Raw genomic sequence first — 26097 nt, 5'->3', positions numbered from 1 at the left:
TCTAAGAAAAATCAAGTTTACTCCTGAGTTATGAGTTTCATTTTATCCTTGGTTTCATAGAATTCTGTAAATAAAAACAACAGCAACATATTTGTTCTCTATATTCAGTGCAAATACAGCGAGTGAATTATTTTACAAATAGGCCTTCTAAAAAAAGAAAAGAAAATGAAAGAAGAAAAAATAAACAAATAATTTATGACCAAAACTGAAATTTTGCTCAGTCACTCGAAAGTAAGTCAGCTACAGGAAAAGCAAAATAAATAGGCACTTGCTTACCTTGATATTGAATAATATGACATTAAAAATAAGCACACTATGTCAAATTCAAGGACGAGTTATAAAACTCGAAGACGAGGTCTTTGAGAAGCTTGTCATTTTAAATGTGTTTTTTTTCTCTGAAATGTGGCACTTGATTATTAATACCCATGTCAAATGATTTTTTTTGTAAATATTCGTGCTTATTAAATACGATCCTTAAATATTTTTAAACAGCTTTAAACTTCAATTTTCCTTGAGGCACGCGACTGTTTGTAAAGGCTTATGACTGTGACAGTACTGCAGTTAAAATGATATCTTTATTACTTGAAGGTAAGACTGGAGACTTAATTTTATATGTGGCCTTCGTAACACAAAAACATCATCTTGACAAAACATGTTCGCCAAGCGAAGTTGGCAGGCTAATAACCTGAAGTTGACAGCCTAGTGGCCTAAAGAAAACGAAGAATATTACAAACTCCAAAATGGCCGAAAATGCATTATAAGCACTTTTTTAGATTATTACAAGCTTATTTTCAATATCATGATCTTAATATTTCAAGGTGTTGAACTTTAAAGTTTTCATTCTGATCATATCCATTTAGTTATTGTCCGCGCCGGCATGTGTCCGAGACCTATGACGTCATTGCCGGTGCGCATCAGTTACGTCATCGGAGACGTCTTTGTCATGTTGGTCTTTCCTTTGTACACGACATATTCATCCACGACGTGTTCTTATATAAAATGGTTTCTTTGAGGTCCACATTCCCAAATTTATCCTGACCTGTCAATTAATTATCTCTGGTACTTAAAATGACTTGTCCTTGAACTGTCGTGCAATGCACGCCTCAAGAGGTATTTGTAGAAGATTGATGACAAGGACGAAAGGTTGCGATTTTAAAGATGTGTGGCCCGTAGTATAAACGTATGTAAACATAGGTCAAATACTGTCTTGTTCAGCGGTGTCAAAAAACCTACCTAACAACGTAGTTTGCATTTATAAATATAAAAGTAAACATTCGTGTATGTTTTAAAAAGGTCATCGTGCTAAAATATAACATTTAATGTTATATTTTAGCACGTTGACCTTGTTAAAGTATACACGAATGTTTACACTTTAAACGACATATTGATTGAAAAACTAGCCTGTTTTAATTTATTTTATTTAAGATTAGCCAGGAATATGCAAGTAACGCAGGTTTTGTGCAAAAGTAAGGCATAGATGTGCCATTTAAGTAAGTGAGATCTTCTGAAAATTACAAGGTAAAGCCGAATTCGTGAATGGTGCACCAAAGCAACACTGGTACCTCGTGAAAGGTACATGAATAATGTTTTATCTACTTCTAGTATTAGATTGGCAAATGTCTAAGGTACACCGAGTAAAAAGTAAATAAAGTTTAAACTTACTAATACCGATGAAACACAAACGTCCCCTTCAAAAACAATAGTCAGATCGTCATTCTTACGAGTGATCTTAAATCCTGAAAATATTTGTAATGTTGGTTAAAATATTATGTCAGAAACATATTAATTTCTTTTACTTTAATATACGTTAAAATATTTTGATACGTGTACTTAATTATCATGTTACTCGTTTTGTAGAGAATCAGCGTTATTTTCCGTTAACGTCACTTGTCATGCACGTTAAAACGAGAAATTATTCATATGAGCTTTGTAGGAGCACATTTGTCTCGGAGCACATTTGTCTTACGTAAGACCAATGCTTTCCAAATGTTTACCCCAAAAACTCATTTGTGTGACAATTGTGCTCCGATCAAGTTTTTTAAGCACATTTGTCTCATGTGTTTTTAAGGGACAAGAAAGCACATTTGTCTCATGTCATTTTTTATGAATTATTTGTCACATTATTCCCACGGCAGAAATTCTTTTTTAGAATCGAGGTTCGCCGTTTTACCTTATGTCAAGTGTAATAATCAATAGGTTTGATTATGCTTTCTTTATGAAAACCTATAATGTGAACTATTAATCATAATATCTCTAATTCAAGTAATTGATTGGCTTAATCTGAAGGTGTACACTGAAACATACTATATCCCGTTCACGATGGTACAATGGTGACAGCGCGATGGCACGATGGTACGTTGATGAAAACGCGATGGTGCGATGGTGAAAACATAATGGTACAAACGTGAAAACAACGACTGTACGATGGTGAAACAACGATTGTTCGATAATGAAACAACGAAGGTTCGATGGTGAAAACGTGATGGTACTATGGTAAAAGACGATGTTACGATGGTGAAAATACGATGGTTCGATATGATGAAACTGCGATGGCATGATGATGAAAACGCGATATTATTTTCTCTATCGTGTCATCGTATCATCGTGATTTCACCATCGTGACATCGTGTTTATTCATCGTACCGTCGTACCATATCAGTTTCACCTTTGTACCATTGTGCATAGCTGTTCAGGGACAAAAATGTTACTTATGTGTAATCGGTTGATATTGAATGAAACAATATCGTGACTCGTTTCGCATCTCGCCGAAAACTCGCGTCTTGCTTCGCATCTCGTTCGTCGACGCGAGACATGAAATTGATTCCAGGTCATATACCGCTAAGTAGTATTCCCTTTATAGTCTACATAAAATCACTTAAAGGCCCATTATGCCTGAGAAATGCTTTTATTTGTATTCCTCAAAAGCTTTGTATTGTTTGTATACTTTTATAGCTCCAAAAAGTTACTCATAGGCTAATTACCTAAAGCATTTTTTCATCTGCTGCTTTTTTGCAGTTTGTACAGTTGAGGTGATTAAGAATTTTGTATTGAAGTCAAAATACCACTTTGTTTACATTTTGCTACTTTCATGACGCATTATTTCACATTTATCGCGAATTTCTTTAGGTTGCAAGCATCTAACTTCCTCAGAAATCATTATTTGAATATTAATAAATTCATACTTGCTCTATCTAAAGAAGTAAAAATTTATTCATTTCTGAAATCTCGTGGTACGGGATACTTCGACATTGCGTGATCATGTGTTACAATATCGTGCCTCGCTTCGTGTCTCTTCAGAATGTCGCGTCTCGCCCGATTCTGAGTGGCCCGATGTTCCATAATTATGGCATTACCCGGATTATTTTAGGAACTCATGCACGTTGTAAGTGCTTTTTCAATGCCGCAATTCTTGGAAAATAACGATTTTTACATACATACATTTCTGATGAAAATAATATACGTGTGTAATGGTATTCTTATTTTCTTCCATAGGTCATTTAAGGGCCTCCGTGGCCAAGTGATTACAAAAAACCACTTGTCCCTAACCGTTGTAGGTTCGGCATTTACACGGGGCGTCGGACTATTCATGCGAGGATCCCGGTCAGGGTCCAAATGCGGAATACATATCCGCGTGTACACGTCATAGCTATCGCGTGCGCACGTAATAGTGTCGCGAGGCCACGTAAAAGCTATCGTGTACGCACGTAATAAATAAGAAAATTCTATGCCCCCTTTATGCCACCGTAGATACTACCTTGCTTTTTCTAAGAATATTTCTAGTGCCATAAATCATTTATAAAACTTTAAGCATTGAAGATAAACGCATGATAAGAATAGACTTGCTGCATATGTGTTTAGGTTCTGGATGCTGAACTTGTAGAAATTTTCATTGTGTCATGCAGAACAGTGATATTCTTTAATTTAATATATATGACTCCTATGCAGAGGCAGGAAGTTTCTGACTGACTGGAAGTGACCTAAAAACGTTATTATAAATACAGAAAACACAGAACAATGGCTGGTAGCCTGTAAACGGACGGGCAAAATTATTACCTTTTAAGAATTTTATGGAAAAATGTGAGACAAATGTGCTTCGAGTGTCCTTTCTATTGTATGTCGAACACATCTGTCTCATTTCCAATTTGTCGCAAATATGAATTTTTACGAACACATTGGTCACACTTCGTGAGACAAATGTGCTCCGAGACAAATGTGCTCCTACAGTGCTTCTTTTCGTAGGCAGGAGAAACGCTGAAATAAATGCTTTGTTGTGAAATAAATTCTAGGGGTTCACATCGTCTGAAAAAGTATGGTAAAGACTTAATGGTTTTTAACACAAACATTTTATACACCAGAAAATTTATACAAGAAAACAACATTTACCTTTGATGGTGATTGAAAGCTTCTCTTATAATAAAAAGTTCTCTATAGGATTTGTATTACTATAAAATGAGTGAACAACACAATTTAAAACGAATCAATGAAATCAACGATAGTCGGTGAAACAAAATCAATGGGGATATCGATAAGCGATCGTTCAATATTTAAATCTTTAACACATATACCAATGTCATAAAATACATTCTTAACTGTGTGAGAATTTACATGACAGATTGATGAACAAACTGCACTATTTGCAGAAGAGCTAATATTTGTTTTCATTCTGGAAACTGTAAATCATATGTAAGGTTCTGTTGTCGAAATTTAAAAAAAATGTTATAGGGTCATTCATCGCCAAGTGGTTCCGATCGCTTTAAGCCACTTACCCTAGCTGATTTGGGTTCGAATCCCACCATGGACTTAATAATCATGTGAATTAGCTATCGAGCTAGCTTTCGGAACGTCAGTGGTTCTGCTCAGTTGCCATTCGTGCCTGAAATAAATCCTTCCCAAGTCATGCTGGAAACGTTAACATTGACAGTGTTAATGCGTTACAGAGTAATAAGCCCCTGGTACTATTATTGTAGTTTCTGTTCGAGAAGATCTTATGATAAGAATGACATAACAATTGGTTCATAGTTTTCTTTAAACACAGTCAACATGTTTGTTATTTATTTAATTCTATTTGTTTTTTTCTAATTATGAATTCGTTAACAAGCGATGGTAAAAAATGTGCGTGCATGTCACTTTAGAGGCTCCGTACATTGTATTTCTATAATCAAAATTAGCAATGACAAATTGAGGCGGCTATGACATTTTTAGAAGTTACTCACGTTTGTCTGTATGTCCTGGTCGTTATGTGCTACTTCATGAACTATTCATTACGCTGTTTATCAACATGTATTATCTATATGACGCATCAATGTGAAGGTTATTTACATACGAATATCTTGTTTGATTTGCTATTTGGTAAATTTTGTGTTAGCAAGAGCGATATAGATTTCATCAGTCAGCATAATCCGGCTATAAAACGATTTGACCGTCTTTGTGTAAGCTTGTTATATTGGAAATAACATTGAGTGAGGAAAGAACGCACTTAAAGGCAAGTTTCATAATTATGTAGCCTAATTTCATGTATTATACTAAGTCTACTTTGTAATTACTTGAAGAGAATGTACCGGTTTTTGAAATTTATTTAGATATTTTATATATTTAAGTTTGTGACTGTTGAAATTACATGCTTGTTTTTTTACATTAAAAATTATGCTGCATTTTGTCTGCTGCATTTTGACTATGATTTCTGAAGTTTTATTGTGCACTATCCCCTGCTAACAGCAGTTAAATGAATAAAAACTACGATTCATTTTAATTGCAGAATAATTAAATTGATATTATTCAGTAACATACATAACAACAAACTATGAAACATTTATATATAAATGTTGGTAAGTCTATACACAGCAGATTTATTATACTATAGAACAAACTGATATTTTTCATCTATAAATGATCATTCTAAATCACTTTCAACTCTTTCAACAATTTTATATAGCAATATCTTAAAGGAATATCCGAATGGTAAATTTTTATTTTTATCAATTAATATTTGAAATTCTTCTTGTAGACCAATGCAATTTAATTGATGAATAATGTGAGTCCTTGGCAACTATGCATTTCGGTTGAAATAGTTTCAATATCGTATGCATATAGTTTAAGAACATATCCGAAGTTTGTTTGTTTACACTCTCCACCGGTGAATTATAAGTCGAACACGATAACGTTAGAGCGGTTAGACCATCATGATAATTATAATAGGTTTTGCAAGATATTCATTTTTTGTGGTATTTCATTGCAAAGTTCATAAATACGTAATCGCGAGCAGCGAGGTGACATGAGCGTTCAGGTTATGGAGCGCTCAGGTTAATATGAACATGGGTTTTTCGAGTTCAAATCTGCAATTGTGCATATTTTTTAGTTTGTTTTATAACTTTCAGAATATATCAAGTAAGTTTTGATTTCCTCTTTTATGAACATTTAGTGAAACTTATGATTTAAAAATATAACGATTAAGCAAAATTAAAAAAAAATAATATGAAAGTATTAATTTTGCTTTTTAACAGTCATTGGACACATTGAATATTATTATTATTTCATTCTATTTGAAATTCTGAATTATATTCGCCACATTTTTAACAATTCTGGCTCATTTGTTTATATCTTTTTTTTTCTTCCAATGCTAACATAAAAATGAAACAAAAAATAATCAAGGATTCGAGCCAGGGTTTCTACGTGTACGGAGCGAACGCTCTACCACTACGCTAGTACGCTGAACGGATGAAATATGAGTTATTGTTCAGGTGTTAAAAGATTTAGACAATAAATAGTATGCTTTTATAATAATGACAATTATTGATGTAAACAGATAATGAAAGGAATAACGAATTTTAACGTTTTGTACCATATGAGTGAGCATATACCTCACTTAATTATAACGTTTATATTTAAAAGGTTGCTGATGTTGTTAATTAACTTTAAGTTAGTTATATCAGCTATATGTCACATACCAAGGTCACTGATATGAGAATTATAGGACGAGATTATGCGTTTGTTTTGGTTTTGATTCCTTTATATACCATGGATAAACTGATGATATTAAATACTGGGTCAACCATGCTTATCACTAAAGTTATAACTTTATTTAAGAACGGTAAGCTTAACCTTTAAAAATAGGAGACCGTAATTTAGTTTATCTTTTTGGATACAGACAAATATGTGTAGCATATTATCGCTTTTAGCAATTGTTAAAACATAGAAACCACCAATTTTGTGGTATCTTTGTGTTTTTCTCAAGGCGAAAGAACGACATCATGCAAGCGTAAGAATGATAAATAAAAATGTGTGGTGTTTTTGCATTACATCCGTGGTGTCTTTGCATTTCCGTGGAATACGACATTGCGAAAATTAGCCACTGAAGACACTTGAATTACGCCATTCTTAAAGAACCAAATTGCAATACATTTACATGACCTCAGTTTTAAAATTCCCCCCGACAGATTTGTTGTTATTCTTAGTAGGTATGAACTTTGGAATATGCAGTAGCATAAGGAATTTACTAGGGAACTAAAAATCAAAAGTTTTTTTTGTTAAACTGGAGATTCATATATGCCATAATACAAACTGCTGTATACCTAAACAACTATTTTGCAAACCGAATGACAATTCATTTTCTTCTAGATCGACATTGTCTACTGATAAAAGATGGAAATACTTGGAGTGGTGGAGTTGCCGGGTTGGCTCGTTGGTATTACAGTGTTCATACTGACGGTTTGCCTGTAAGATTATTTTACAACATTTCTGTATTTACTTCATAGATGATTACATTTATACAATGTAGTTAAAACTGAATGTAATTAAACAAAATATTACCCATTGTAATGATTAGTTTAACAAATAAGAAAACAGAATTTATGACGTCATATAACCACATTGTTAAATAAGCGAGCCACACAGTATAATTATATATTTCCGGTATTTTTTGTTGAAAGTTGAAAAACAATTGAAGTTAAAGATTGATAAAATATTGATAGTAAGGATAAAGTTTAGAGTCTATATACATCGTATTTACTTTGCTGTTTTACTTTTCTTAAGTTTTACGAACAATACATTTTCCGTTAATTGAATTGATATCAATTTTGAGTGTGCTGCTGTGCTCGAGATTAAATGGGCAGGAATAAAATCTCAGAGGCAGATAGGCATTTTTGATCAATTTCATTGAAGTTAAACCGCAAAAGTTTATTAACGTGTAAGTACTTCTCACACGCCCTCGGTGAGAAGGGACAGGGCGTCGGCAGATGTTTTTACAACTCAGGGTAACGTTCAAGGCGACACGACTTAGTCTCTGCATGAAGTTAACTGCCGGTGTCCTGACAAAAACCGATGAAAATGGCCCTTCAAAATAGGCACTAGCACATAGAGTGTCTTAATTACTGTACATTTAGGTTCTCGTTGTCCGCCGTACAGTGACCTATTTTTGGCTCAAAATTCATATGTTTATCTAATTCTCGGTGGACATTGCATGAAGGTAAATTATCACCAGCTTTGTGCTCCAAGAGTAACCCTTTAAAGGTATGACTGTAGAGACGTCCGTGGTCTGTACTCGGCAGCGAAAGCTTCATTTAGTGCCTTTGCTAACAGCGGGTGGACCCTCATCAAGCATAGAAAAATCATACAACTCGACTGTCCTATATGCTTCATGGGTTAATGTGACGCGTGATAGAATGTGTAGTATTGTTTTGTTTTAGACTTCAGTTTCATGACAATGTTCAGAAAAAGGCATGAAAACAACCATGTAACACAAATATTTATACATCAACAATACATTGATACATTGTTTTTATTCTTTAGGTACACATGGTACAAACAATCTTATTTTAAGCGTCTTGGAATACCAACAAAACCAACCGTCTTTTTCTTTGGGGACTTCTTTATACTTACAAAAAAGGTATTTATTAATATGCAAATTTATCTTTTTATCTTTACAAAAAATGTATTTAGAAAAAAAAGTTCTCCGTTACAACATATCATGGGAAATTTATCACTTGACACTTGTATATTATACTATCATGAGCAATGTTATCTACATCATTAAATTTATAGAAAAGCTTTATGATTATGATCAACTACAAACACTGTGGAGGTAGGAATCAGTTGTCCTGTCTTGGTTGTTAGGGTATTGCTTTCCAGGGCATGACCAAATAGAAACTGTAGGATATATCAACTTGTAACTTCATCGGCAGATATTTGTTATCAATATTATCAAGAAAGAGTGCAGTGCCTAAGAACCATAACTCTCGTTTACATGATGTAAGAGTTATTGCCCTTGGTATTTTTTATTCTTAGCTTAAATTAGTCCAGGGCATAACTCAACATGTTTTAGAGATATCATCTTAAAAATTCATAGGTGAATGGATCTCAGCAAGGAAAGAACAATTAATGATCATTTTCAGTAATTTATAATGTTTATATTGTACGGATAATAACTGATACAGTATTTGAGGTTTCAATTTAATATATAGGTAGACAAATCCAATTAAGAAAAAATGCAGTGCTTATGAATTTTAACAATTCTATGACACATTTTTGAGCTTTTGCCCTTTGTATTTTTTCATATTCTTATTTTTTTGCCAAGTAGACTTCTACATAATTTAAAATTATTTTCGATATCTTTTCAAATCTTAATTGCATGGACGCGGAGTTGTTAGTGTTTGTGTTTAAGTCCCTCGTATTTCATAGGGGCATAACATAGTTTTCAAAGCTTCTCGGCAAATGACTGACCATGTCACAATCAAAAACTTACACTCATACATGTCATACACACACACGCAAGCACGCGCACACTTGAAATAAATGCATGTGATATTCAACAAACAATCAGTTCAGTAGATAGCCCTGTGATTTCCATTTTTATTCGTGTAAATGAACGACACAATCAGTGAATCATATTTGTAAATTAATAATATATACAATGTATATTAATTATGGTGGCATAAAAGTGACATTTGCAAATTTATTTTTTGTTTAGTTTTTGATACTCATTTTTTATTTTTTTGTTTTTCGTACATATTTTATTTTAGTTTTGATTACTTGGGTTTCATGCCCGCTCCTTATCTCCTGAACCCCATGAAGGATTTTCATGCACATTGAGTCAAACGTTAACCACATCGAAACAATATGCAGACCTTTTTTTGCGTCACCGCGGACTATATATATATAAGTTTTGGTATTTGCAAATGGCGTTTGCAAATGGGGTACTGTAATTTACTGATGGCGAAGTGTTTGAAAATGGTGTTTTACAAATGGTGTAACTATCCAAACCTGTACTTTGCAAATGTTATAATAAACATTTAGAAGTTCAAATATTCACTAAAATTTCAATGCTGTCATTAATTACAGGGTTTTGGGTATATAGATTATCAAATGGTGAAGGAAAATGGAAAGATATTTGGGTAAGTCCTATTGGTTATTATACTTCAAACTGAAGCCATTTTTTTTATAATCAAAGCACAGAAGACGCTGAATTTGTTTGGGTCTCAGAGTGTCAGAAAGGTGAAGGTTGTGAGATTATTAACCAATTTGTTTTTGTATAGTGCCACTAATGCTTTTCAGCGTTTTAATTGTAGTAAATTGGCTATAAGACTAATTGCAACACTGATATTCAATTCAATGTTTATTTGGCTTAAACAATTTTTAAAAAAATGAGTTGCCTTAACTGGGATTTGAACGATTTTTATTGATTATTATTTACTTGTTTTTCTACTGACAAAACGAAATCATTCTTTCTGTCTGAGATGCACGATGCCAGTACCATGGGTAAAGTATTTGTGGCGCCGTTATATGTCGCAACGCCGCTCAATGTCGCACTTGCCGCTAAATGTCGCAACATTGACGCTAAATGTCGCAACCGCCGCTAAATGTCGCAAAATCATTTGCCGTTAAATGTCGCAATGTTAACGTTGAATGTCGCACGAATTTCCCCTACCGTTAAATGTCGCAACACTACCGTTAAATGTCTCAAGATATAAATTCATGTTAAAATCATGATTAAAAGTAGTAGTATTTTACTTTTTAACGCTCTCATACTTACTTTTACTGTACTTGCCATTTAAAGGGACTCCACCTAAAAACATAACATTAGAATTTCTTACATAAATGACTGGGGCGCTTTAAAACAGAAATATATGCAAAGATAGTTTAAGAAAAACTTAAAGATAATCAAAAATCGTAGTTTTGCTTTTCCCTACCTTTTTTGAGGAAACGTTTAAACGCTTTTTCATTTTGGTCTATTTTTACAATTTTAATAATTTTTTTTGGAAAACGAAGTCGCGAATGACTGAAAGGCACAAAGGTTCGGGTCTACACCAAAAAGGGACTTTTTTGTGGAAAAAATTTTTTTAGTCCCATCGGCCAAAAAAGCTCATCGGTCCCTTTTAAAAAAAGGTACTTTTATTTAATTTTTTTTTTAAAAACCTTTAAAATCGAGGTTTTGAGCTCTATATAATGAATAGACCCAGAAAGCGTATTTTAGAAAGGGACAATTGAAATTTTAAGTCCAAAACGTATTTTTCTTTTGCCCCTTTTTTCTTTTATAACCCTGACGAAAACATCTAAAAGGTATTATGATTTTGTCGCGATCAGAATTCGGTTTAAGTACTTTCATTGATTTAAAGACCTTCTTTTCTTGCTAGTACTAATAGTAATACAGTCATACACGGGCAGTTTAAGCCCCATTTACACAGTCCAGGTTTGGTGTCCCGGTTTGACACGATTTAGTTGATCCACCGGGATCAACCGTGGTAAACCGGCGTTGGGCCGTTGCAATTCCGTAAAGTAAAGGGACAAACCATGGTGAACCGGAACGAACTGAGAGATCGCCACGTTGTATTTAAATGTTTAATACAACCGGGGCTCACGGGCAGGAAGCCCGAAACCGTGTTCTATTGTCTTTGAAGAGAGAATTGCCGGGAAACCACCGTATCTATACCGCACCCATACCGTGACAAATCGTAGTAAACTGGGATGCGTGTTAATCAATGTCCAAACGACAAAGCCCCGGTGATGACACGATGTTGCCTTGGTAAAACAGGCAGAGCTACGGTAGAGCCAGGGTACATTTAAGTCGGAGCCGGTAATGTTCCGGATATTGCCAACGAGTACGGTTATATAACGGTGATAAACGGTGGTGTAACGACCTGATGCCGATAACAGGACATTTAAAGAACAGTAATATATAAACTTGAAGTGTTTCTTTGGATCATTTTGTTTAGAGGAGAAACACGAGCATGGACAATTTGTTAAATGAGAGTAGGAAAAATCTTCAGCTGGTACATTTTCAGCTTAAGGTACCTCAACCTATGAAGGTATTGTAGGCACAGTTTTTTTCTAACTTCCATCCCCTTTACTTCGAATAGCAGCTCTGCTGTCGTTTACCGAATGACTGATGTCAACGTGGTCAGGCAGTTTTAATCTCATAAACTTGAACCGGAAGCATCGGCGCATTACCGGGGCGTCACCGGCACAGTACCGGCATCACCAGTAGCGTTACCGTGGCGAAATCGGCGATGGTCGGGATGGACCGTGATGAAACCGTGTCTAGTCGGATCTCCACCGGAATCAAGCGGAAATACACCGATTTAGCATCGTATATTGCATCAAATTAACTCAAACGTTTATTGCAATTAAGTAAATACATACTTATATATTCGGTGCTATATCGGGTTCTGAACCGGGAATACACCTGGGCTCTGTAAAAAGTTCAAATCTTACTTGTAGCGTATCGTTAGTTAGGAGCTGATTTTATTAATCAGGTTGCTGTAAAGTCTTACCATAATTAATATTCATGCGGTTGTTATCTATCTTGCGATAATGTCAAACGCCTCGCGGGGACATAGACATGTAAATATGTTATAAGAACACCATAAAAATGATTAACTTGGGTTTTAACATTGCCTTGACGTTGTTATGAAATGGGTTTCCAAATGCAATCACTTATGACTTGTTAAAATGTTGGCACAATTTAGGGAATTACGCGGCGGAAACTGATATGTGTTTGATGTTTGATATGATTGCATATCATTTGGCATTACTTTCAGCTATTGTTAAACACAATATTTGCATTTATATCAAAAGGTATGAGGGGCCTCCATGACCAAATGATTGCTAACTTTATTTACTCCCGATTGAACGATTTTGAGAATTTTTTTTCATTAATGAAAAGCTAAACTTTTCAGCGTTGGTTAAGTTTTTCGATTATGTTTTCGCCTTGATTAACATTTTGGTTACGGCTTATTGCTCAAAAAAGTTCAAACATATTCACTTAAAACATAAAATACTTATTTCATATAAAAAGTAAAATGCATTTCTAAAGGAATTAAGATGATCTTGAAAAGCATTTTTGCTTAATTATCTCCCTTTTATATATTCATTTCAAACTTGAAATATTGATTGAATATCAAGGCAAAAATTTCATTTTAAGGTAGACCATGGGTAATGGGCACCATAAGGAACTGTAAAATTGACAACATAGGACAGTTATATGTCTTCAAGGTCACCTGTATGCAAAATTTAAATAAAATTTACCGTGTGGTTTATGAGTTATGGATATATTTCTAAACTAAGACTTTGTCATTAGAAGGGCTTATTTTCAGAAATGAGGAAACTTTAAATAATCTGTAATATCATCATTATAAATAATGTTTTTCTATTGCTCATTGTTAAGATACAAATAATTACATTCAGGTAACAAATTACACAAGCAAAATGTTTGTTTCTAAACGAAATGTTCTTAATATGTATAAAAATGTTACCCTACTCCACCCACTTTTAACACTAATTTTACCATTTCCCTATCTAAAATGCCTTATTCAAAATATTCCTAAAATTTACCATAATGAGGGGCTGTTTTCAAAGTTTGCCTAAATTTACTTAAAGGTAAATTGATTAATCATGCGAAATATAAAATACTTTTACCGTGTAGTTTTTATTTTATTTAACTTTGAAAGTATCTGGTATCATATTTACTATAAATTTTGGCATTATTTAGCAAATAAATACCTACAATAATTATATAATTTAAATCAAACCTTTTTTCTTCCATAAGGGATCAGAGAGATACATAAATAATGTTAAAAAGAAAAAAAGAAAGATAAAAAAGTTGCCCCTTCTGGGGTTTGAACCCACGCCTCTCAATTTCAATGTAGTTTGCAAGCGATTCTAGCCTATTTGAATACTCTTCAAAGTGGAGGTAATGCATTACCCGTGGTTTACCTTAACAGAAACGGCAAATACGTGAAAAACATGCACAGTATGAAATGCACGGTCAACACAAGCTGCGTTAACTTCTGTACCAATTTCTATCTAACAAATACCAGGATGCTAGGCTGCCGACGTTAGGCTTCTAGGGCGTTATACAAACTCCTTAAGCTGGCCTAGGTCGTCAGCAGTTAAGGCTTCCTCTTCGGACTGCGAGACGATTTGCCTCCTCAGCCTACTAGGACATCATTCTGCTTACTTAAGCATCCAGGCCGTTAGGCTGTCTCTTTTGCCAATTTCACAGACATGTTTGCACAGTTTCATACAAATGGTAGACAATTGTATAATTATCAATATGTACTTGTATAAGATCAGTTAAAAATCAAACGCAAAACAATATACATTTATTTATGAAATGAGTATTATCGTTGTATAATTTGCAGAGCATTTTCATATATAATAAAATCACTCGCTTTTCAAACGGATTTATTCGTCTTGAGTAGGCAGATTTAATTGATATAATACAACAATAAACTCGAGTTCAACATAGAATTACATATTGCGACATTTAACGGTAGTGTTGCGACATTTAACGGTAGGGGAAATTCGTGCGACATTTAACGTTAACATTGCGACATCAAACGGCAAATGATTTTGCGACATTTAGCGGCGGTTGCGACATTTAGCGGCAACGGTGCGACATTTAGCGGGTAGTGCGACATTTAGCGGCGTTGCGACATATAACGGCGCCACGGTATTCCTTATATACAAGCATATGGCATGATTTATCGTGGTTTTATTGCATGTGATTATTTTATGCGTATTCATTCTCCCGTCGTATTTCAACGGAGTACATTCTTTTCCCATACGTGCTACAAAAGACCATTTGGGATATTTTAACGAATTCAAGATTTCAACGAATTCACTCGAAGTTGAAATCGTGAATTCGTGAAGTTAAAATCGTTAGTTCGTGAAGTCGAAATTGTGAATTCGTGAAGTCGAAATCGTGAATTCATGAAGTTGAAATCATGAATTCATGAAGTTCCATTCGTGAATTGGTGTTTTCCGTATGTTGAAAAAGTCACGGATTAATGTAAATCCGTGAAAAAGTGAATTACGAAGATAACTTTTGACTTCACGTACGGAGATGAAATCGGAAATTCGTGAAGTTTAAATGTCCCCGCCGATCCTTCTTACCTCACAGTATACACCCACCTTGTGTTTAGTCTTGCCTGATTTCTTGTGTTCTCTTGTAACCATTGATTTCAAAAAATGTTTTTTCACCATTTTGTCGACAGGTTGTTTCTTGGCAATATTCCAACACTTGTCATAAGTGACGCAGATATAATTAAGCAAATTATGGTGAAGGAGTTTTCCAAATTCACTGACCGCGTGGTAAGTAAAATAAAACATGCGCATTCTAAACAAAAATATAGAATTTGAGAGTAATTTTTACATTTTTTATGGATGTACACTATTTTGTATGGCGGTCAATGACCTAGAAATAAATAATAATTGTATTGGGATAGACCGTATCACCCCCGGTAACTTTTTTTTTTTTTTTTTTTGGGGGGGGGGGGGGGGTAGGCTTGGGGTGTCGTGGGGGAGGTAGTCTGGTTCCCAGCCTACAGTTACTACGGACAGTATAGTAATTAAGGGGAATAAACTCTAGACTACGGTGAGGAGACTACGGAAGGTGGTTATGGTATTGCATATTCAGAAGAAGTTTAAATATTGCCTCGTCCGTCGATTTATAATGCTTAGAAGTTGTTTATTTTGTCATACTTGTTGTGTCATATATAAGAAGCTGGTTGAACTCTATACTATCAACTGGAATTGCTGGTTGAATTCATGTTTGTTGATTTTAAAATACGTCAGAGTGACTTTGTCTGATTTGACAATTGTGGAATTTCAGTCTGTTGTTAAAGTGACAAAGATTTGGAGGTCAGCAGTGTCTGTTGCAAGTGGTGACCACTGGAGGTTCTTGCGATCTACTCTAAGTCCAACATTTACTACAGGAAAAATACGAGAGGTATATCTAACAAAAAGTTGTTAATACTGTTTTACTAAATGCGCTAGTAGTACTTAAATATATTTAGCTAAATATATATTAACTTATTTAATGTAATGTTCTGTAATAAGTTTCTTATGTTATTTTGTTCTTAATCTTTGCTGCTTGTTATTCAAATCATGTTGTTTAACAGATGAACCCGTATATACATAAATGCATGGATACATTACAAGAGTTGTTAGATGATAAGATCGAGAAAAGTCCCGAAGGTTTTGACGTTATGCCGTACGTATAGCCTCATTTCTAATTACATTTATATGTTCACGTAATTAAAACCACAAAGCAGGGCGTCCGTTGCCGAGTGGTTAAGGTCGTTGACTTTTAAACACACTTGCCCCTCACTGCTGTGAATTCATATCCCACTGGATGTCCAGCTAGCTTGCTATCCTACTCACGTGCGCTCGTGCCTGAAATAATGTACGGAGGGGCACCTCAGGATATTCTCCGCCAGTAAAGCTTGGAAGTTGCCATATGACCTTCAAAGTGTCGGTGTGACTTAATATTCATGTCTTAATGCATTAAATTTATAAGAAGGATGTCATAGAGATGTTTGCAACAGACGCTAAAGTAGTCTCATTTATAGTTTATGTTTGTGTTAAGCTAAGATCTAAATACGTTAAACTTATAACTAACCTTATGATAATTACATGTAATTGTAAAACTAAAATTACCTAACGCATTAATCACGTACACATTTTTAAATAGTCACCATGTGACAGAGCTTTGCAGCCATAACAAGTTATTCATTTTTGTCGTGTTCTTCTATAGGACTTCTATATTTTCTCGTAATATATTTTCTCACTTTTTTGTAGAAATATAAAAGGTTATACGTTGGATGTCATATGCAGTACGGGTTTCGGACTTGATGTTGACGCACAAAAGGACCCAGATAATCTAATCATCAAATATGCACGAGAGTTCCTAGAGTTCAAAGGATCTAGAAATCCATTTTTTCTTATCAATGGTAAATAGTTATTTTCCTGTTTAACATGTGTGTAATACAACAAAGTTTTTTTCTTAATAAGTCATGTATTTATATATACTTTAATTATAAAACACTATAATTCTACAACACTATAATTATACATCACTATAATTATACAATACTTTATTTATACAGCACTATAAATATACAGTACCTTAATAATACAGCAGTATACTTATAAAACACTTTATTAGCCTTATGAGTTTTGTGGAATAATCATGAACTTGTGGTTGTATTTGATATTGATATTGATATTTTATATTGATATGGACACGCGGGAGCAATGAATGTATATACATCAGATTTTCACATTCATTCTCGCAAACGCACTGTGAATTTGATACACACTACCTGTTAACGAAAAGTTGCAAATATATTGTATTTCGATTTCCTATTGGAACGTTAAGACCGTGGCCGTGTGGTTAATGTTGTTGACTGCAAACTACTTGCCCCACACCGCTGTGGGTTCGAGTTCCGCCAAGGACTTTTGATTCTTTCATTTTAGAAAGCTATCTAGCTAACTTACGGAACGTCGGTTGTTCTACTCAGGTGCCCGCTTGTGTCTCGTATCACGGTTAGCACGGGAAGACGGTGTAAGATTCTTATAGCCTAATTAGTAACACTATATTGCTAATTTATGCGATCGTGTGTGTTCATGTTTAATTTTTCTACGTCTTTTCAGTGTTTTTCCCAGATGTAAGCAATTTGTTCGGCAAATATTTAGAAACAAGTATTGTATCGAAGGAGGCCATGGATTTTTACAAAAGCACGCTAACACAGGCTTTCAATGATAGAAAAAAGGCTCAATCGGTAAGTAGTATTTTAATGTCAATTTGGCTCAGACCTTGCTTTACCTTCATACGGCATATGCCTATTTATCTGCCCATTTTCTCGCTTTAATCAAAATTGTTTACAAAAGATTTCATTGCTCGAATTTGTACTTGTTTTTTATTTTGTTTTATTGCCTTCAGAAACACCGAGATCTCCTACAGTTGTTAATCAATACACATAAAGGAGGCGATATTGATGACAAAGAAACTGACGACGCTGAAGAGGCAGTCACATATGAAGGCTTCAAACAAAGAGGTGACGATTTGTTTACTTTTTTATCAATTGCTTTAGGCAAATAGTAATTGAACTTTCCACGAGGTTAAAAGTCTTTCTTGCGATCTCGTGTAAAGAAAATAACGTTTTCTGCACGTTTGCCCATACAGCCTTTATTTGTAAACTAATGTCTTTCATGTTAAACTTTGGATAGAGTTAAGGGATATTTGGATCAAGATCACCATTGCCAAAAATATTTTTTACACTTGCGTACGTACAACCTTTAATAATTATTCTAAGATATGTCTTTTATTTTTAGAAGAAACATAACTTGGGTTCTACCTTTAAACCAGTGGGGTAAAGGTCACCACTGCTAAAAATAGTTTTTACACTTTTGCTAATACAACATTTATTTACTGATGTCTTTTATTTCTTGGTTGGTCCAGAGTTGGAAGTCAAAAGGTTAAGGTCACCTGTGTTAACAATAGATTTTTACTCTTTTTCATTGGTATGTTTGGGGTCACTGGGTTTAAGGTCAAGGTCATGCACCACGTGATGTTTTTATAGAAATCGTTATTTGATCCAATCTTATCAATTTAACCTTGGTTTCATTTACCTAGTTCAAAAATATATATCAAATACATATTGCTCTCCGTCCTGCCTCAGTTTCATTTTTGTGAGTACAAAACATCTATATAAAATCTATGAACTCGGAGAAACAATATTCTATTAAAATTAGTAGTATGAAATAAAGAAGTCATTATGCATTGTTTAATACAATACTGTTTCAATTGAACTCGTATACAGCTGCAAAACCTATATTGGACGAGGCGCTAGATTTGACAGCCGTGTACTGGTCCGATGGAACTTAGTTTGGTACATAATAATGTATAATAAAAACCTTATATATTATCATAGTATCACCTGTATTTTCCTTGTTGATTTCAGGTTTGAATGATACTGAGGTTCTGATTAATTCTATAATATTTATGGTTGCTGGTTATGATACAACAGCGACTACTCTGTCATGGATAATTTATGATCTTGCTATAAACACTGACTGTCAGGATAAACTTGTACAGGAGATAGATACAGAAATTGGGGATGTAAGTATAACAACCATTGAGCTCATTGTAAACATTAATTAAATGAGCCGCGTCATGACAAAACCAACATCATGGGTTTACGACCAGCATGGATCCAGACCAGCCTGCGCATCCGCGCAGTCTGATCAGGATCCATGCTGTTCGCTTACAAACCCTGTAACAACTTGAGAAACTGATAGCGAACAGCATGGATCCTGATCAGACTGCGCGGATGCGCAGGCTGGTCTCGATCCATGCTGGTCGCAAACCCATTATGCTGGTTTTGTCATGACGCAGCTCAAATGCTCATTTAACATGCAAATGAAAGCAATGACTTATTAAATTTGTAAGAAAAAGGATTTCTATATTTCACTTTTATGACTATTTAAAACATTAGACAAATTCATAACAATTTGTAATTCTGCACGTTAATTAATTTATCTTTTTCAAGTTTTCTCACTTTCACTTTTAACTTTTCTCGAGGTTTGCAGATTTAAACATGACTCACTCGAATCATATTTAAAGCAAAATTTTGGAATGAGATATAAAAAATATGGGATATAGATAACAACAGAATATATATTTCAATTTAGGCGGACACTACTTATGACAATGTATTCAAGCTGGGATACCTCGACATGATTGTGAACGAATCACTGCGGATGCACCCGCCAGCTCAAAGGTTTGTTCTTTTACGGATTTCGAGTTAAAGGAACCCCACTGCACATCAAGGTCCAAAACCCTAAAATAAATGAAATTTAAAAATCTTAAATAAACTGGAGCGCTAAAATGTAAATATATAAACATATATAGAAATAATGGTGAAAAAGAAGATGATGAAGAATATATCGAGAATTAAATTGAAAATCTAAATTCAATATGATTAATAGTCCGATTTGAGTTTAAACCGTTAAAATGCTTTAACTATTGAAAATGATAATTCTTAAAATTTTGCACACACATTTCCGGACCTACACCAAGTAGTATAAAAATCTCGACAAATAAATACTTACAGTCCCCTCATTTCACAAAATTCAGTGAAGTCCCTTTAAAGTTTTGATTAAATACTGGTACATATTTTAGCGGTTTTGTGTATAAGTTCGTGACACTGTCGTGAAATACAAAAGAAACGTTTAATGCGAGTGTTATAATTATTTTTCGTCCAATAGGATTGTAGGATTTCAAATAAATCGTGACACATTTACTTCAGTAAATCAGCAAGTTGACAATTGTCTAGCAAAGCGACTGTTTATAAAATAATATCAATCACTAAATTGGTTAATGTATGTTTCATTAAATGGTCGAGACCAATTTAATTTTGTAAATGCTTACAAATAAACACTACCGTATGTATACGAAAAGGATAATTACCCGAAAAGGATAATTGACCGAAAATAATTTTTAAAAGTAACATCATTTTGAGTTGTGCCTAGGATATTTATTTTTTGGTCCTACCTTTCCTAGTGACCATGCTGCAGTGAATTTGAATCCAATATAATTATGAAGTGTTTCAAAGATAAAGCTGAACTCGGTGCTAGGTGCCGGAAGTGTGTTGTACGTAGCATTATCTCTCGTCAATAGACTCGATCAATCGAATCTGTAATTTTCACCTTAGAGCGCGTGTAAATGGTTTCAGTTGATCTGTTATTTGTCCTTATAGTTTGTATGTAGCTTAGGAATGAACTAGTTTGTAATGAATTTACTAATTTTATTAATAAACACAGGAGAGCGGTGACCTAATGGTTAGGGTGTCTGCCTCTCAACCCAGGTGTAATGAGTTGGAGCTCTAATCGATACACGACCATGTTTCTTCATATGACACCAGTACTGGTTGGTTTCAGGGAGCGGACTCGAAAGCGATTAATAGGTTGCAAGGACTTGTTTCCCAATCGAGCTTAAATAAATATGCTTAAACCAGTTTTTGTATTTATATTGAAATCCTGTTTCTTATACTCTCAGATTGAACCGCCTGGCTTTAGAGGATGTTGAGATAAATGGGCTACAGATCAAGAAAGGCATGGACTGTACAATGTCCGTATTGGCACTTCATTATATGCCGGAATACTGGGAGAATCCCAATAAATATGATCCAGAGAGGTAACTTTATTTCCATCCAACATGCTTGCAAAAATTGTCGTCTGCTTAATTTCTTATATTTACCAATTTGCTGTAAAAAATGATAGAAAATGGAAAAAATGAATAAATAAATAAAAAAAATAAAATAAAATCACCCCCCCCCCCCAAACACATCAAAACTTAAAAAAACATCAAGAATTAAATGAAAGGGCGGGTGTCACACAACTGGGTATGATTTATTTAGTTTGGCCTAGAAATCGGGGGTGGTGTGCGCGCACATTAATGTTCGTCCTGAAGTCGATGTCTGGTCTGATAAAAAGATGTTTGCAAAGTCTACTTTTGTTGCTTTCATCAGATTGAGATTTAATTTATGACGTTTTCTAATACTTATTTAAGTTTTTATAAAAAATTAAGTAAAGAAATTCACGTTAATTTTAAACCATATCTTAGACTCTTTTATATAGTAAAAATAAATAAAACGGCCTCCAGCTTTTATTTTCGATTGGAAAAACAACTTTGTGTTGTTTTCATTAATTCTATCTTTGAAAAGTGCATCCCCAAAAAGCCCGTCCCGAGAGCTATTTATAACTCGTTCGTTTCTAAAAATAGAAGATCGGGAAACAAATCGTCCGCTTTACTAATCTAAAATATAGAGAGCGGACAGGTAGATCGAAGGGTGTCCTTATTGTTTGTGTATTTTATCGTCGGCAATTTTTATTTTCCACCTTACTTATTTTGATTTGACAATTGTATAAAGCGATTTATTTAAAAATAATATATCTTTTAAGGTTTGCACCGGAAAATAAAGACAAAATAAACCAGTATGCATACATGCCGTTTGGTCAAGGTCCGAGGAACTGCATAGGAAAGCGTTTGGCTCTTCTGGAGGTCAAGGCCACCATTGTGACATTGTTAAAACGTTACAGAATACACAAGACAGATCAGCTTGAAGTAAGTAGAAATAATGTGAAATTTTTAGTAAACTCCGTTTATGACAATATTCAGAGGACCGCCAAATTAATATCTAATATATATAATTCGATGGGCAACCAATCTGAAAACAATAGTCGGAACGACGGCAACAGCATTGTTATAAACGGTATATCGTTATATCCGAGGGGCAACCAATCTAGTCCGAACAACGGCAACAGCATTGTTATAAACGGTATATCGTTATATTCGAGGGGCAACCAATCTGAAAACAATAGTCGGAACAACGGCAACAGCATTGTTATAAACGGTATATCGTTATAAGCGATATTGTTATAAGTGGAGTTTACTGTATATTCTTGGGGAAAAATCATTAGATCTTAATGTTTAAAGGCTATGGATTAAAAAGAATTATTTTGTAAATTTTGTTGGGTCCCCTGGAATCTTATGGTCGATTCTCGAAAGAGTTATTTAACAAACATGCATATCGTATGTAAATATTATGTTTCTATTTTAAGTAGGGCTTTTATCGTTTAACAATGATTTATTGCATACACCACTCGCTCTTAAGAATACATCTACAAACATATTTCTCTCATATAGTTTTTTAATCACTTTGATTTTCCTTCAAAATCAAACAATACCTTTCAGTAATACTGGCAGCAGATATATAGTTTTATAGATTTAAAAGGAATGTCGATTTAGCGAACAATTCGTTTTATTCTATAGGGCCTTCAATGCATTTGCATCAAAAAGCGATTTCTAATTTTCACTACCTGGCTGTTAAATATATTCTCGTTTATTGTAACATTATGTATGTACTATATATGATTCCATATTTTACAACATTTTATTTCATTTAAAAATGGTGAATTTTGAACTTTTTATTATAATATCAGTTCTTTAAGAATATGTGATATCGTGTTATAAAGAGCAATAAAAAATAAATGAGCCGCGTCACGACAAAACCAACATAATGGGTTTGCGACCAGCCTGGCTCCAGACCAGCCTGGGCATCCGCGCAGTCTGATTAGGATCCATGCTGTTCGCTATCAGTTTCTCTACTTGTAATAGAGTTTGTAAGCGAACAGCATGGATCCTGATCAGACTGCGCGGATGCGCAGGCTGGTCTGGATCCATGCTGGTCGCAAACGCACTATGTTAGTTTTGTCGTGACGCGGCTCAAATGATGTTGTGAGACCAATCATTGAATCAAATCAAAGTGTCAAATCCCCAATACATTTGTATTTGTAATATAATTAAATAGCGTTTCTGTGAAACATTCATATGTTATGTGTCATAATTCTTTTAAAAAAAATGAATAAGTATATTAAAAGATAAAAAATATGAATGAATGAATGAATTAATTAAAATTTAGCCATTTTTTTTCTCTCTTCTTAAAGCATTATGACATATTTTTACGAATTCTTTTAACAATATCCGTTTAAATCTTTGAATTTTTTTTACTGAATTTTACATTATTGTAAAATTGTGTAAAGGTAAAAGAATACTTGTCTTGTTATCACAGGTACCGATGCCTACATCACCTCTTGGACTAGGTAAACCTGCGAAACCTGTTGTTGTGAGATTGGAAAAGAGGACGAAAAAGTCGTAAATAGATCTTCCCAGAGTTTGAACACTTCGATGGGAAGTCATCCGTTCTTTTATATACATGTGTCTATATATATAACAGTAATAATTATACATGTTTTATAAAAAGTTTGACTATGAACTTATTTTTGTATGTAATGCGCTTGATTTTCTATGACTCTATAAAAAATATTTACTGCTGATAGTTTGAATAGAAAGAAACATCATCTGCTAACTTTTGAATTGAATGGAACATCATCTGTTTGTTTTTGAATTGAATAGAACATTATCTGTTTGTTTTTGACTTGAATAGAACATCATCTGTTTGTTTTTGAATTGAATAGAACATCATCTGTTTGTTTTTGAATTGAATAGAACATCATCTGTTTGTTTTTGAATTGAATAGAACATCATCTGTTTGTTTTTGAATTGAATGTAACACCGTCTGTTTGTTTTTGAATTGAATGTAACACCGTCTGTTTGCTTTAAATTGTACGGAACATCATCTTTTTGTTTTAAAATTGACTTGAACATCGTTTGGTTTTAAATATCTAAACCTTCAGATATTATAAGCATACCATTTCAAAAATATATGTTTATGTATATAAACCGTATAAATTAGATAGATATTGACATTATTTAAATGTATTTCGAGTCGGAGGCTTTTTAACACATGTAAATTTGAAATAAACTGAATGGAATATTAAAATCGGTTACAAAATTTGAAATACTTGAACGACGGTACAATATCTAGGATGTGTATGATGAGTATTAATAAACAGTTTTCAATTTAATATGCAGTTTATTGATCAATTTTATATATAGGTATGGAAAAATAGATGCATTTGATTAGTTTTAGCATAAAAATGAAAATATAATTGTTGACTTTTCGAGATGGATATATTATAGTCAGTCAAGTGCAGTCATGTATATACAAAGAGAAATAATTGAACGAATAGTGAAAGTACGGAACACCCCTTTGAGCCATGATTTTTTTCCATAACCAAGAGCAATATTAAAACGCAAACACTTTATGACAAACAGCAAAAACGAGTTTATTTAGTAAAATGATACATATACGTATAACTCTTACCATGATACCATGATAAATATGTTCCATGGACTTGTTCATCTATCAATTTGAACACAACTATTCATCATTTTTACCTAAAATGTGTACTGAATAAATAGCGATTAGTGCAAACTGTGATCAGACGACACGGTTGTAACGGGGAAATCTTGATCTGCACTGGTTGCACGGATAGAATCAGTTGTCAGAGTTGAATTAAGTTAAGCATGTTATGAGGTGATGGTATCTTTAAAACAGTATATGGAATATTCATAAAATGTTCATTAAGCTATACAATAAAACATAAGATCAAGTTACAACCTTTACGTAACAATATGTAATTCACTCATGTGATTTCGAACTGTTTAAACACGAAGTAAATAGATGATTAGATAATCGTGATGTTTTTTGATGTCGCAAAAATGTCTAGTTAAATAAATGAGTTAACAGATCAAAAATGAATGTATTAAACGAATGAACTTTTCTGGCAGCTTTACACAAAACAAATGTGTAAATGTGTAAACTATTCAAGCCTTGTACACAAAACGGATGTATAAAAAAGCATAAGCAAACTATTCAAAGGCTTTACACAAAACAGATGTATAAATAAATAAACTTTTAGCTGGTTTTATACAAAAAAGATGTAAATACTTAATCTATCGAAGCGTTTCACACAAAACTGATGTATAAATGAGTTAACAATTCAAGCGTTGTACACAAAACGGGTGTATAAATAAGCAAACTTTTCATGAACTTTACACAAAACAGTTGTATAAGTGACTAAAGTGTTCAAGTGTTTTACTTGAAAAACAGATGTAATTTAGAACCATCACTAAAGGTGATTCATAACTGTAACAATTAGATATTCTTAACTGATGTAATAAATATATATGGAATCGATAAATACTAGGTATGGACACCACAAAGCATTTTCCAAAGAGGTGTAAAGGTTTCTATTAAATTAATGATATTTTTACTTTACATACGCTTTATAAAAATATGAGAACATAGTTAAACACCAGTGTCTATTCTAGAAGGGGGGTGAGGGGATTCACTCACT

The 26097-nt window shown here is 33.7% G+C and overlaps 1 protein-coding gene across 3 annotated transcripts; it reads left to right on the top strand.

Moving 5' to 3' along the window:
* Positions 1-5315: 5315 nt before the first annotated feature.
* On the top strand, positions 5316-24762 carry LOC132717786 (cytochrome P450 3A6-like). 3 transcript variants are annotated; one of them, XM_060701344.1, is made up of 15 exons: positions 5316-5482; positions 7615-7712; positions 8785-8881; positions 10333-10385; positions 15486-15582; positions 16103-16219; positions 16392-16483; positions 17071-17222; positions 17926-18053; positions 18215-18329; positions 19236-19393; positions 19966-20054; positions 21332-21469; positions 22237-22399; positions 23907-24762. In XM_060701344.1, the coding sequence occupies exons 2-15, from the start codon at positions 7639-7641 to the stop codon at positions 23991-23993; spliced, it is 1560 nt and encodes a 519-aa protein (XP_060557327.1). In that variant the 5' UTR covers positions 5316-5482; positions 7615-7638; the 3' UTR covers positions 23994-24762. The 3 variants fall into 3 exon arrangements, with proteins under 3 accessions (XP_060557327.1, XP_060557328.1, XP_060557329.1); XM_060701345.1 differs by lacking the exon at positions 5316-5482 and adding an exon at positions 6248-6384; XM_060701346.1 differs by lacking the exons at positions 5316-5482; positions 7615-7712 and having other exon boundaries at positions 8785-8880; positions 10331-10385.
* Positions 24763-26097: the final 1335 nt, after the last annotated feature.

The sequence above is a fragment of the Ruditapes philippinarum genome, unplaced genomic scaffold (genome assembly GCF_026571515.1).
Source record: "Ruditapes philippinarum isolate M1 unplaced genomic scaffold, ASM2657151v2 ctg7351_1_1_1_1, whole genome shotgun sequence".
Lineage (NCBI taxonomy): Eukaryota > Metazoa > Mollusca > Bivalvia > Venerida > Veneridae > Ruditapes > Ruditapes philippinarum.
Note: the sequence above shows the minus strand (reverse complement) of the source record. Positions and strands in the feature narration are given on the sequence as shown.